Genomic DNA, 15,632 nt, shown 5'->3' on the forward strand with positions numbered 1-15,632 from the left:
AGCCCTTAATAACTAACATAGCTCACAAGCCCTTCCACAGGGACGACATTACAGACATCAATAGAAAGTTAGAAACCGTGGAACTAGGAAGGTGACTGTTTGTTTCCACCGTTGTGTTACTAACTAAAATTAACCAAGAGAGTCTGAACAATATCCCAAGACCAGAAATATTAACAAAGCAACCCCACACATTGTTTAAGCTCTGATTTGAGATCCTCCTAGCAGGGCAGTCATATATATATATATATATATATATATATATATATATATATATATATATATGTATGTATGTATGTATGTATGTATGTATGTATGTATGTATGTATGTATGTATGTATTGCTTTTAAGTTTAAAACATCCAGGTTCATCATTCTAAATTCAAACACTGAAGTAAAACCTTCTGAGCTAGTTGGATGAAGCTGAGGTACTCTGACTTGCATGAGTAAATGGAGGATAATCGTAGAAATATCATATTGAACAAATGGTGCGTGGCTAATTTAATAACTTGCACCATGTAAGATGGCCTGATATCAGAACTAGTGGTGTACTAGAAGCTACGGCATTTTCTAAGGTCTAGACTCAAAAATACTTTTCACAAATCAAGATTAACTTAAGATAGTAACTACCTACATGTAGACCCTGCATAATTTGATGTCAAGTTAAATGTTATTGCTTTAAACAGTACATCGATTGTTTGCATGCAGTACTTTGAACCAATACAAGGCCTAGCGTGGAGAAAAGCAGCCCTTTTGAGGCGTGATGCTGTAGTTTGTACCATCACGACCAGGCTACTATAACTTGCAGCTACAAGATGCTATATGGCAAATTAGAAGAACATGATCTCGTATGAAAATATTCCAGTTTATAGAAAATTAGCAAACATATGACGTTCAGCGACAGTGTTTATGGGAATGTACATGCCATGACCCACCACAGCTGAATCTCAGCCACTGATCAGCACACATCATAAATTCATAGAAATGAGACGGGGAGCTGTAATGACCAAAAGGCAGAATAAAAAAAGATAAAGGTCTTCGAGAGGCAAAAAAGATGACTGTCGCATGAGATGTTGACAGAGCTGGGGCGGAGCGCCAAGAGACGGTAGTCACGAACGAAACATACAGTACTAACATAATCCCTCTGATCCAAAATAAATGTCTCAGTTTTGAACTAACCCTAGTTCAAGCTTAGTTCAAAGCCGCAATACTTGATTTTGGATTGGAGTTAGTAATAACAAATACTAGTATATATTGTTCTACATATCAAATGTGATCACTGATTGGCATGGGCAATACAAAAGGTAAATGCGTACTCCCTCCGTCCACAAATAAGTGTACTTCTGGGTTTTGTCCTAAGTCAAACTTTTTAGATTTGACCAATTTTGTTGAAAAGAGTAGCAACACATATGATATCAAATCGGTATGTTATGACTTATGAAACTACGTTTCAAAACGGATCTAATAATACTAATATAGTGTCATTAACATTGCTATGTTTTCCTATAAAGTCAGTCAAACTTAGGACAAAACCTAGAAGTACACTTATTTGTGGACGGATGGAGTATTAGTTTAAACTTGGCCCTGCAACTACAAATAAGATCAAAGATGTTAACATTAATTGGAATTGAACTTTGATGCTAGTTCATTTTCAATATAGACTGTTGTGCAATGTCGAAGAAAATAATCTCCCATTTACAAAACCCAGTTACTGCTTTCATGTTCTAATTATACAGTTCTATAGCACAATTTAGGAGATCTGCAATTTGGGAGTTTAGTCATTCGGGGACTAACAGCAGAAATTCCTTAGCGTTGTCACCGGCACCAATTGGGTGCAGATTGAAATTGAAAGATTGAGGATATCCTGACAACTTCCGTCCTGGGCGAATTGCCCTAGACAGGGGCGAGAAGAAAATGTTCGAGAGAAGAGAACCCCCTTCCAATCTAATGGACTGGACAATATAGTGTTTTGGCTATTCTATGGCTAGTTGGTAGCCTTCCTGATTTACTTGCATCGACACCTTGATCATGGAATGCTCGACCTATATGCCAGGTAAAGGTAGATCAAGAATTTTGGCTTGGAGGGGTAGTTCTGAAGAGTGGGTTTACCATTGACAAGTAGCAAGCAGTAAGTAGGTAAAATTCAGAAAAATAAGTACTCCAGAAGTGAATCTAACAATGTCAGATTTGAATTATATTCTGGGACAGCAATGAACGGTGGCCCATGGATGATATTTCTAAGTGTTAGTTTTCAATATACACATTTGGACAATGGTACACATCACTCAATTCTCATGCATAATGAAAAATCGAAGCTGTAAATTTATGCCACTGCCACATCACAAAAGGCTTTACTTGAGTTTTCTTAGCATGTCTACTATTAATCGTCACAGCACATACATGTTTGCCAATTTGCATCGCCTTCCAAAGTGCATGCATGAACTAAAGTTCGAGCACTAACAATATGCTGCATAATTTCAAGACCTCTGTGTTGCACGTGAAGGCATGCCTTTAGTGTGGTTCTGCAGTTCTCTGATATGCTTACTACATACCACGCGTCGTTATTAGGTAATACAGTGATGTGAGGTGACTCACCCCCTACCTTACAGCTGAAGAGCCTAAAGCGTACAGCAAGAAGACGTCATACACACATCCAAACCTAGTAAAGCAAACACAGAAAAGTAAATCAGCTATCTGGTCAGATATGCATACCTAGATGTTGCTGGTTCTTGAGTCAACTCCTTTGCTATTCTCCCATGAACCATCCATCCCTCAAAGCTCTAACATCTGCCTTGTTACAAATGTAACAGCACAGTAAGTAATTCAAGTTCCAGTTAATTGAACAAATATGAATAAAGTTGCATACCTTTTTAAATATCTCACCTCCCAACTTCCATTATCTCACCTCTCTTCTCCTAAGAAAAGATGAGTGGCGACAAACTGCATGTCAATATTTGGTTCAGTGCATGTCAATAAATGTAATAGCACAATACATCATTTAAGCTACCAATTAAATACACAAATGCATGAACAAACATAAGCCTACACGCATAGAGAATAAAGGCAGAACATGATCCAGCATCATTCAGCATTAGTATCAAGACATCAACGATTAATAGTAGTATCAAGTCATCAAGAATTAACACTTTACACTGGCAAGTATCACAGACAGATGGTGACGTGAGAATAGCTAAGAGAGCAGAAGAGGTCAGGGAGAAGAAGAAAAAGAGAAGGGGGAGGGAAGATCATTCCTTCAACTCCTTCCTCGGATCTTGATATTTTTTGCCTGTCGGTTTTGCTCCTTATTTAGCCCAATTCTTTACCACTCAGTCCTACCAAATGGCAACTGCTTCAACTGTCCCAACGCTATACTCCTTCAACCCAGCTAAGAGAACACCAGATAGCTTCTCGTTATTATTGTAAAAAGGGATGGTTATCTATAAAACATTCCAAATACAATATAGTGCTTGCGAATATGAAGACAACACACAAAGATGCAACATAGTGTGCTAAAAGCTCAGAAAGAACATTTTACAATGGGCAGTTGTTATCTTTTTTAGGCCTCTCTACTACAGTAGATTGTAGTATCTGAACTCACACACAAACGCATGGCACACGCACACCACACTCACACACCCTACCTCCAGTGCGCAAGACAGACTTACAACCTAATACACGCAACTAGATTCCCAGAATCAGTAGACTCTGTCGGCAACGAGTACGTTGCACTACCACTAAGGAACAGGCGTGAGAGAGGCAGACCAAGAGGGAATTAATTCCCGGTGAGACACGCAGGAATCGCCCCAACCGGGGATCGATCCCGCGCGGGGTGCCTGCATGACAGCAGTGCAAGCCATCCGAGCAATGCTCAGTTCTCCAATGGGCAATTGTTATCCCCAAAGCAAATGAGCAATTAATGAATAAAGATTATCATGGTATGTTTTTGCCTGAGGATTGGTATTAACGGGAATACATTGCTACAAATTGCCTCCATGATCAGTTCTCCTAATAAGAGCATCTCCAATGGGATCCAAAGCCGCCAATCATATGGGCCCCAGTATTCCGATAGGTGGAAGTGAAGCAGAAGAGAGAAACGATGCTTATGCATTTGTCGGTGCTAGGAACAGACCCCAAACTACGTAGGAGGGAGAGGGATTGAATGTTAAATTGTCGGGGTGTGGAAGGGAAAATTGGGAGTATGGGCGCAGAGGGTACCAGCATGAATTAACAACAAGGTTTTAAATCGCGGTTTTCACGGCTTCAGCTGTGATCCTAGCTATAACTATGGTAACTATTGCTAGCTATTGCCAGTAGCACCTTAATATTAAAATAGAAAATAAACACATAACAAAATCATATTCAGATAAAGTCATTTAGAAGTACTGATCCATGTCCATGGCACCATAATTAATGTCTGGAACCGGTCAAAGTAGCATTACAACATGTCTAAAAGAGACTAAACGTAAGTTGGAACTGAGAAAGATAACAAGAGAATCAAATCGTGATAGTTAATTTAATTTCTTGCTGGCCGCGACAACATGAGATGTATGTAGATGTCGTGGCCGGTCGAAGCTTCAAGACGGAGCAGTAGGCACAAGTCTTTTTGACATCAACCTATTCGGATTTTTTCTGTTTTTTCACGTGATTTTCTCATATACATGGTTCTTGGCTTAGCTCACGACTACTATTGAGGACATGATCACATGATGTTGTTCTGGCCCATTTCCAGTTACAGAGAATAGCGTCGACTAACCAGATTTCGCGTTAACACAAATAGCACAGCTATTTCCCGCAGTCGCCACCTTATCAAGAATAGCAATACAAAGTGCCATAGCTTAGCTTTTGTGTTCCAAAAAGGTATAGGTCCACTATAGCTAGCTACTCCCTCCGTCCAACAAAGGATGTCTCAACTTTGACCAAATTTGAATGCATTTGTACACTAAGTCATGTCTAGATACATCCAAATTTTGACAAACTTGAGACATCTTTTGTTGGACGGAAGAATATTTAAAACCATGATTAGCAACATGCATGGAGGGTCGGCCATTTAGTAATAATATATTGAACACTACTTGTGATGAAGGTGCCATAAGCAGAAAGACTCAAGCCACGACATAGTTTGAGAACAAAAATGGTTCCATTTTTTTTACCATATTGGTCAACCATGATAACTACTGTAACAAATACTCCTAGTTACCTGAAGTTGCATAGGGAAGACTTTGAGTTATGCGTCCTGTTGTTGACTGCTGATCTCAAGTATAAAAACTTTCCAAATACAGAATGGAGAAAACAGGAGTAATAAACTGCCAGCTGTAGGCTAACATTCTATAAGATGTCATAGAAAAGAAAAGGTACCGTATAGTTGCCTGTGGAAAAGCCTCAGCCCTCATGAAACCTGATAACTCCTACACCACAGCATGGCCAAATGAAATCGAAGTTCAACAAAGAAGAGCAATAATTACAACGAATCAATTGATAACAATTGACGAGACACATGCACATACCTAATTTGCATGCAAATTTGGTTATTTTAAAATTTTGTCACATAAACCATAGGAAAAACTTCCATCTATAAAACCGTTCACATTCCGCAACTAAAACTCAATATATCAAACAAAATGCAGCAGTCAATACCATCACTAGACCAGCATCAACCAACAACAGCAAGAGATGCATAGAGCAGTGAAATAAGACCAAGATGTTCATAATTTAACAGCTATACCATACTTCTACCCTGTCTAGACTCCATAAAGTTAAAGACAGCACAAAACTGTACACCCGCATATCTAAAGAAGAAACGAAGTGTTTATGCCAGGCTTCTCCGGCAGAAACTGCTTTATCTCGAGAGCTTGGTTTCCTTCCGCTACACCAGGGAGAGGGAGCCCAAGAGACAGAGACAGTGACTGATCATCTCCCCTTTCAGAACCACCAAGATTATGTGGTTTTGCCACTGTAGACAGGGAAAGTGACAATAGAGGGGAGGATCCCTCCTCTGCCTTCAACGATGCCTTATTCATACCAGTACTAGGTTCTGGAGAGTCTTCATCATCGGATGAAAGAACATGAACGATATGATCTGAGATGGTTTTTGTTGTAGAACCTAGATCAGCAAGACAGCTGTGGGTATACTGTGTGTCATCTAATGGAGTACACCAACCAGCTGGCAATGATTGTATCTTTGACAGGCATTTGCTAGGCATTTGTTTATCTCCGCTGGAAGTCTTCTGCCTTTTGTAGCTGGACTCAGAATCACGCAAAATAAAGTCCACCTTCAAGGTTGATTCGCTAGGATGCCGTAGGGATACTTCTGTTGAGGATGTGAGTGCTTGCTTCTCAAGTAATATGTTGTCAGATATTGATCTGCTTGCACCTGCATGCCGTTCAACATAGCATGGAGCTTCATTCGGATTAAAGTCCTCCTCTTCCTCCATGTTGTCTCTACCTGCAGTTCCCATGACACCTGAAACAAGTAAAAAAAGTAAGGGGAAAATGATGAGATGAAAAATCTAGCTTCATCAGTAGCTTCATGTCATTAAAAAAATATCAGCACCTATCATATCATTTGGATAATATGGCTTCATGTTGCAACCTCCCGAGCTTGAGGGGATATAAGATTCACAGACAACTGCAGAAGCACTTCCCAACATAATTTTTTTGGTGACTGCAGTATCTTGGTGGTATATGCCACAGGTATCCAGATTTGCAACCTCATGTTTTGACCCAAACAAAGTACTGTAATCTTCAGTTGCACCAGAATTCTCTGTCTCTGATCCAAGTGATATGGGTGCATCATATAATTCATCACCAGGACACTGGTTCAAATCAATACACAAAGATTGAGGAACCTTAGGGGAACACACAAGCTTATCACAAGGTCCAGCGGTTGATTCTAGTGGACAAGGATCTGTCACTCTGACAAGAAGCTCTGCTGGCCTATTTGCTTTCCTGGCATAGAAGACGCCCCAGAAGTAAAGCAAGCCATTCCACCCTGGAAAGTATTGAATCATTTAAATGAGTAACCCAGACGTTTTTAGACAATAACCTTAACTAAGATAGGTCTTACGTTGAATCTTCTCCGGTAACATATCAGAAGACAAGATGAGTAGCTCAAAGCCACTAATATTTGCTGTTAGGGACAAATCTCCAACAAGCATTTTTTCCAAGAGCTTCGTGTATACTCTTTCATAACTACATAATGAGACAGGATAATTCAGCTAGCTTATTGAGGGCAAAAGATAAAAGTACTCCCTCCGTTCCTAAATACTTGTCGTGGTTTTAGTGCAAAGTTACACTAAAACAACGACAAGTATTTAGGAACAGAAGGAATAATAAACATTGACCATTACCTTTCAACATCTTTAGCAAAGAAAAAAAGAGCAATGTTATCTTCACTCGGCTGTGCTTCCTTAAATTGCTGTGGCCATGAGGAACATCGAGGAACTTCTACCAGCTGAATTCTCTGAGGTAATTGTTTGACTACTTCAAGTGCTTTGGGCGAGGCACAGGTAGACAAGTGAGCCTGAAACCCATCATATACTTCGGAAGCGTTTCCAGGTCTCGAAACCTCGAAGAAACCTCTGGAACAAAAAGAATATACATGTTAAAGACTTCATAACTAGTTAAGAGGGCTAAGGTGAGAGGACATACTGCCAGATGTAAGTCTGCTCTGGAATAACTAAAGCTGTACAAAGATTCCCAGGAGTGGGCATTTGATCAAAAGAATCTTGATGCTTCAAACTGGGCTCACTCAATTTGTTGTCAGGGGCACACAGTTTCTGTGCCACTGAAAGGCCATGTGGACTCTGAAGCAATATGCCTTCTGAAGCCTGAACTGCCTCAGAACTTTGACTTGACTTGTTTGCCGTGGTTTCAAAACTCTTTTGTTGGAACTGTCCCACATTAGGAGTCAAATCTTCTAAAGCAATTGCTCTTGGCACAATATCTTGTAAATCTGATTCAGAAGCAGCAGCCAGTGGCGTGGAAAGTGCCTCAGGCTTAGTTGGCATTTCACTATCATTTGTCAGCAAAATGAATGAAGCTTCACCAGCACAATCATTTATGCTACCCTTATTAACATTTTCCAATGGAACTGGTGGCTCAGAAGTCTTCACTGTGCAAGCATCTTTAGCAGAAACAGCTCCTGTTGACGTTGAGTGAACAGCAATGGCCCGCTTCTCACTTTTAGAAAAAACAGAGCTCTGCTTCTTTTCAATGTTACCTGATTCCAACAAGCCATAAAAAGGAAAGTTTGTCAATTACCAAACCCTGGTATTTCCTTGAGAAAATGTATTACGGAAATGACCAGCTTACCTGGCTTTTTGCTAGTTTTAAGTATGCTTGGTCCAGGCCTTGGAGAATCTTGGTCAATTTTTCGATCCCCTGACTTGATAGAACAATCAGTCCTTGGTGATGAAGGAATATTTGGTTTCTGAAGATTAAAAGAAGCCCTCCTTTCTAAGAAACTTCTATCGTTCATCGGCTTCAACATTCTTGGTTTTTCATCTTGAGACAAAAGAAACGATTGCTTCTGCTTAAATGAACTTGAGTCTTTACAAACTGAACCTTCACGTTTAAATGATCCAGAATTGACAAGTTTTCTCATGGTCCCCTTTTCTCCAAGATCTATTGAGGAATGTTTTGCAGGCTTCAGCTTGCTTGGCACACCTTCCACTAACTGCTTGACCTTTGGTTCGCTGATCGATTTGTTGAAAGACAATTGCTTCGATAAAGAACCTAGCAGACCAAGCTATAGAAGGTTAACAATGCAGTACTAAAAATAAATGAAATAAAGATTTTATTGCAAATATAAGCCAAAAGGGTTTGGTCAAACCACGTGGTGAAGGTGAAGGAACTGGTGCTTTCACATTTGCCATGCTTCCTAACGAATATGACCGTGATAAGCTCGCGGAACTTTTGACTGCCTGAATACCCCTCACTGGAACATTATTAGGTGACTTAAAATCTCCCTTGTTAGATTTCTTAAATGAGTTCTGTCGAGAGAAAACATCATGTTTCCTAGGGCTTTCCGTCTTGAACAGTCTCGGATTAGAGGATGAAGTATTTTCTGCATGCCTCTTGCATGATTTAGGTGGACTCAATAGGCCTTCACTTGGCAGTGGTGATTCCATATTAGTTGCAATTCGCAACTTCTTACAATTCAACAAAACTTCCGAACTTTCATTCTTCTTGCCTAATCTTCCAGCTGTTGGTGTGCCACAAGTGGGTGGCCGTGCTTCCATGTCAGAGGTAAGAACTTGCAACCGCTTACGATTTGCCATACCCAGAGAGTTTTTATTCTTTGCATCCAGCCTTTCAGCAGTTGGGGCAGTACACTTCACCTGCCGGCCCTCAGGATCAGTTGCCACTGATTGCAGCTTTTGACTATTACCAGACAAGTGAACAGCTTTTGGTGGTGCACAAGCGAGTTGTTGAGCTTCAACATTACTGACAGCAACCTGCAACGTCTTAGGTTTGCTCGTACTTTCTGAATTTGGGTTCTTTCCATCCAAAATATCAACTGACGATGCACCATGGTTACTTCTTGTTTTATTTTGATCTTCATTAAGCTGGCATTCTTCACATAACCATTCACCTTCTGGAACCTTCTCCAACTTCACTCGCATGCAGTAACTAATCAGCAATAAACAGAATGTCAATAGCTACCATATTATGGCATATGCTTTTCTGTTACAACATACACAGAAATGTACTAGCTAAGAAGGTAACACACAACAAGCAGAATAGTCTAAGTAGGTAAAATGTAGTTCCCTTACCTTTCATCTCATCCATCTACTCTGATAGAATTGGTATGCATGTAAATGTTGTAGGAAAAAATTGCATTCCATGTGTAAAGCCATTAGCTCGGCATGCATTGTGAGAACAGTACATTAATGTATTATTATTATTATTATTTTCTTCGAGAAACTATCCTACTCCCTCTGACCCATATTAAATCTGCGACAAGTAATATGGGTCGGAGGGAGTAATAGATTTGGCATACGTAAACATCCAGATTTAATTCTCTATAGCGCCACCGTCATCAACTCATCATACATGTCTTAAAAGTGATGTAAGAATATCATCCTCACTTCCACAGAAAGCTAGTTAACTTACGCACAGAATTCACCAAATAGCACTTCCAGTGTGAAAAGCAAAGTAACTTTCAACTTTGATGAAAGACTTTCTGAAAAAGCAAAATAATAAATAAGGTGTTTTTTAAAATCTTACGTATGCTCCGCCCCTTCAAGGCACCTAGTGCATGTAGCCAGAAAATACTCCCTACCAACATCTCCACATATATCACAAACATTAACCTGGAGACAATGGAAGCCAGAGAAGTAAGTGTTATAATAATTGTAATGACAAAATACAAGTAGCAAAAAAGGCCATGAAATCAAAGCATAAAATAAATTAAAATCTCCAAGTATATGACAAGTCTTAAGACTTCAGTTAGGAGATGAACCTATATGCAAATACAGAACAAAAGGTTGCGCATAATAAAGAACCAGAATACATCTTCCCTTTCAAAAAGAAAAAGAATACATCTTCCCTGTCACCAATTTTGCATGAGTAGGAATGTGGGATATCCTATATGCAAATGCAGAACAAAAAGTTGCACATAATAAAGGACGAAAATACATCTTCCATGTCGCCAATCTTGCATGAGTAGGAAAGTAGGATATAACAATTATATTTCATAGTACAAACTTCCAATTGGGTGGGTTATTATAAGCACAAGATTGCATGTAAGATTTTAAGTTATATTTTTCCATGGAGGTTGCTAATCCAAAAGATAATTCTATGTACTGAACTAAAAATATTTACATGGTCATCATGTGTAACTGAAAATATTCAACTAGCTGTGCTTTATTCTAGCATTTCATAATTTCATGCATTGCTCTGACGGTATAAATAGGAATCCAAATCAATGTCCCTGAGGACTCAAACCCAGATGGTGGGATTGTGCATTTACTCCTCCGCCAAGTGAGCTAAGGACAGAAGACTACGTGGCTTCAAGCTTAAACTTGAAACTTCACCACTTCAATCTATCTTCCGCATGAAACAATCAAACAAGTATTGCTCAATAACTGTCAACAGACTGTGAGGTGTTAAGTGTGTGTTACACACCAACTAAACAATGGCCTGCATATTAAACCTTTGCGAACAACACTCCCGGTCAAGCCAAGCCCACCTTAAAACAAAACAATTATGGATATGTTACATTCAACTTTTCGTCTAAACACATGTTAATTAGTAATTAAGGTTCACTTGCATATTAACATGGTTATAGGAGTTACATTTTGAGGAAGCACACAGTAGCAGGAAAAGAAAGATCAGGAAAATACTTACATCTATTAAGCTTTCTGAGTTCCCGCAGTCTGTCATCACATCATTCTGTGTATTCAACTCCCTACCACTCGACATGTCCGTTGATAAATCTTCGTTCTGATCTTGCTGAACATTGTCATTCCTCTTAGCAACATCATCAGATTCGGTGTCAGCGTGCTCTTGACTGCCATTCCTCAAGCAAGGGGTGCCACTTTCCAGATCCTTTGATGAAGATCCAGCTTTGATTTTATTTCTGTTACTTGTACTGCAACTAGTCAGCATGCCATGCTTGTCACCACCAATCACAGACAGGTTTGATTTCCCTCCCAGTGAATGATCTACGTTATTATCTAAAAGAGGAACTTTGTCGTGAGGTTGTTGCACTAAATTATCTTGTGAATTCCCTAAACCCTGGCTTGGTCTTTTAGGAGATGATCCTTGAGATGCACTGGCAGAGGAGTTCCGGAGTAACTTTTTGATCAGAAATGAAGGAGAATCTGCAGGAACTGATCGATCAGATGAGCTAGGATGCGTAATGTGCACATCAGATCTCTTCTCATGTGTAGATTCTTCAGCACGGGAATTTCTTAGTCCGTTGTGTCCAGAAATGTTCTTGTCTTTGTAGTCCTTAACAGAAAGATCACGACTTGATGCAGAAGTAGATAGTTTATCCTTTCTATCCAACAGTACTTTGTTTCCTGCTGATGTACCAGTAACACATGAGTTACTATCATCGTGACAATCTTCTCTAGGTGACCTCGGATCATGATTCAATAGCCTTCTACGTTTTGCTGGCATGTCTACCTCCGAATCTGCTGCAACGGATGACCTTGCCATCGCCTTATTTCCACCATTTTCAGAATAGGAAGCATGGCTTGAAGTAGCACTGAATTCATCATCATTCTCTACTCCCTTGGCATGGAGCCCTTTCCCAGTACGAACTAACAAACTGTTTTTTGATTCTGACCTTGCACAGCACGTTTGAGATGATCCGCAGTCCATATTAGAATCCACAGGTGTAAGACTTCTGTGTAGGCAGGAGGAGCAAGGAGCAGAACAGACATTACAATTGCCAGATTCTGCCTTCACGCGAGGACTATCGCTTGGCACTGGTCTTTTTGTTACTGTAGGGTTGTCCTGGCAAAAGGTGAACTCACATCAATGTTCAAAATCATTATCTAAGAACAGCGTAAACATAACGAAGATATGGAAGCCACAAAAATGCACTTTATAGTACAAACAAGAACATAACATGGGTTGGCTAGATAGTACATCCATTTAACTGATTACAAGATCAGATTAAGCATTACTGGAATTAACAATCATTATATTATCTCGTTCTAATTAGCAAGCTGCCAGTTTGACCTAAAATGTATTACCTTGATCCAGAAACATTTCTAAGACTAAGAAATGAACTGTTTGGCATACATTGTTTGCTCCCTTTGCATCCATTGATGTACACCATACGTATTCACAACACACAAAATCATGATCACTAACCAAGTAAACAAAGGGCATGAGAGTGTAGCAAAGAAAGATCATTGAAGGGTCCAGGTACTGTCAAGCAAGCGAGATTAAGTCATCCAAAAGTAGGAGATGCACTCATCACATATTCATATAACCCTTACTGTACAGCATTATGGGATCAGAATCACCTCCAAGCATCTGATACCACAACAGCTAAACCACAGGCCAATAGCATAAACACCGGACCCATAAACACCGAGGAATAATCTTAGACTAAACTCAGGCATCAGATCATCAGAACAACATGCAGATTTGTACGAAATTCTGAAAGAACCAGAATATTTCCCTGCATATTCAGGGAAAACCACACACTGGTAATGCTCACCTCAATCTTGGGGGCCACTTCACGCTGTTCGGACCCCTCCGCCCGTCCTGCACCACCGCGTCGGCGTTCCTTGGCCGATTCCTGAAAATCACAAACAAAAAAATATGACACCGCACGTCAATCACCAAACCCTTGGTGCTGCAACTCACCTAATCTCTCAGATTGACGCCTAAATCGGTGAGAAAATAATACCACAGATCATATGGGGGAGATTCAACTAGAGGGAATCCATCAAATCCGATCGCCTCTCGCAAAATCGCATCGCCCCCCACACAAAACGCGAAAAAAAATAAAACCTAAGGACACCCAGGAACGCGCACCGATAACCAAACCTCGAATCGCGAAACCCCAACGCCGCCGATCTCCAATCCCATCCCCATCCAATCGCCCGCGAAAGGGTTATTAAAACCCACGGCCGCCGCCGCCTCCGCAATCAACAGCCGAACGGAATCGGCAGGGGGGAGATAGAACGAACGAACGAACGAACATGGGCGGCTGATGTACGTACCTCGGGGAGCGCGAGATCCTTGTGGCGCGTGCGATCGTAGAGATCCCTCATGGTGCGCTCCTGCGGCGCCCTCATGCCCGGCCCCACCCACCCCCCTCGCCGATCGGAACGCCCCCTACCTCCCGGCGGCGAGCGGCGCGGCGCCGACCATGGCCGTCCAAGAGGAGAGAGATGGAGATTGGTTTCGCTCGGTCTAGCGTGGGAAGGAGCACAGCGGAGCGGAGCCGAGGAGAGAAGGAGAGGGGATGAGAGAGAGAGAGAGAGAGAGAGAGAGAGTGCCCCTGTGTGAGTTTTGGAGTCCTCGGGAGAGGCGGACGGTGACGCGACCGGGGAGCAAGCAAAGGAGGGGGGGTCAGGTCAGGGCAGGGGGAAATGAAACGGGACGGGAACGAGGATGATGGGCCGGTGGGCCCGCTCGCTCAGTCGCACGTACGTACGTAAGCCCGTCGCGGCGGATTTCCAATGGCTTTTTCGTTTTCTCAGAAATGTTTATACTCCTCAAAAGGCACGAGGTATCGCAAATAATTTATTTTTACGAGAGGTTACTTAACTTAACCCCGTAATTTATACGGTAAATAAACGAATACATATGTTTTTTTTACATTCTGCTCATAAATCTAAACTTGGATATAGAGAAATGCCATAATGACTTGCTTTCTTTTGCTGGCCTGCTCCAAACTTGGTGATAGATAAATACAATAAAGGCCATATGTTAACCTCCTGCCTTTTATATGCTCCCTCAATCTGTACGCTGCAAATGGCATACAAGTAACTCATCCGTCCAAAAATAAATGTCGAATTTTTGTCTAGATACGTATTATGTATCTAGATATACGTATCTAAACACGTTTCTCGTGTAGATTCACTCATTTTGAAATAAAATTATAACACTTATTTTGGTATGAACTACTGTGAAGAAAGTAATCCATACTAGTAGTATTTTTCCTGTCTGTAATTTGATCTTGCTAATTAATCCACCCCGCGCGCGTACCTCCGTGCGTTATCTCGCCGAGTTAAGAGCACCTACGAACGTACGTACTATACGTACCTATTACGACGCAGTTTGATACGGAGTATGTCGTTTATTTCAATGCAAAATCGGTAGAAATATTGATGTTACGCATGCATGTGGTCAGTACGTACATACAGATCGATCATAAGCACGTACTCCGTACTACGTACTACGTACAGAAGAACGCATGTACGTACGCGCACATGTGCCCGCACTGACCGACGTACCAGAGTTTCGACTCCGCGCGCTTCTGTCTCTATGTATGCATGGACGACTTGCGAGTACGTCTTCGATCGTTTCTCAAAACAAAACATAAAGTACTCGTATGTGTACTGACAAAGAATCATGCAAGACCACGGCAACACGCTTAGCTGCAACAATATTCTAACTCGATCTCTATCTACACTTACCAGAGTGGTTACTAGTGACTATGTACGGCCTAGATCATCGATCGAAAGAAAACACAAGGCTGGCTCGATCGGTCTAGCTATAGCTAGCTGGTTATAATAGTTGCGTGGATTTCTATTGCAAAATGTCCGAGCAAGCTGATCATGAGTATGTGTGCTCGGTCCAGGTGCACGAGTCCAGTCCACGCCTCACGTTGGAGCCAGCTGTTTGCCTCGCCGGCCCCAGCTTTTCTCGATATTTACGACTTGCTCGCTCCGTTCTTAAATAATTGTCGCTGTTTTGTTTTAGTGTAAATTTGTATAAAACAGCGACAAGTATTTAGAAACGGAAAGAGTAAAATTTTTTTCAGGTTTATATTTACAACTTACGTATACAAGTTAATACAGTAAAACTAGAATTCGTACTATGTATGAGCTGGATCTATCCTCATCAAACAGGAGCTATAGCTGCGTGTCAGTTTCTTTGTACTCATATACGTACACACGCAAAGCAAATGTACATGTAGTGTACATGCATGCTATACGTATC

At 40.9% G+C, this 15,632-nt stretch overlaps 1 protein-coding gene across 1 annotated transcript; it reads right to left on the minus strand.

Moving 5' to 3' along the window:
- Nucleotides 1–5,521: 5,521 nt before the first annotated feature.
- Nucleotides 5,522–14,030, minus strand: LOC100844587. Its single transcript, XM_010236718.3, has 11 exons — nucleotides 13,685–14,030; nucleotides 13,177–13,257; nucleotides 11,346–12,461; nucleotides 10,224–10,309; nucleotides 8,827–9,626; nucleotides 8,307–8,729; nucleotides 7,644–8,214; nucleotides 7,343–7,573; nucleotides 7,060–7,184; nucleotides 6,547–6,984; nucleotides 5,522–6,456 (listed from the first exon to the last, which is right to left on the minus strand). Exons 1-11 carry the CDS (start codon nucleotides 13,757–13,759, stop codon nucleotides 5,783–5,785), a joined length of 4,620 nt encoding a protein of 1,539 aa, XP_010235020.1. The 5' UTR covers nucleotides 13,760–14,030; the 3' UTR covers nucleotides 5,522–5,782.
- Nucleotides 14,031–15,632: the final 1,602 nt, after the last annotated feature.

The sequence above is a fragment of the Brachypodium distachyon genome, chromosome 3 (assembly GCF_000005505.3).
Source record: "Brachypodium distachyon strain Bd21 chromosome 3, Brachypodium_distachyon_v3.0, whole genome shotgun sequence".
Taxonomy (NCBI): domain Eukaryota; kingdom Viridiplantae; phylum Streptophyta; class Magnoliopsida; order Poales; family Poaceae; genus Brachypodium; species Brachypodium distachyon.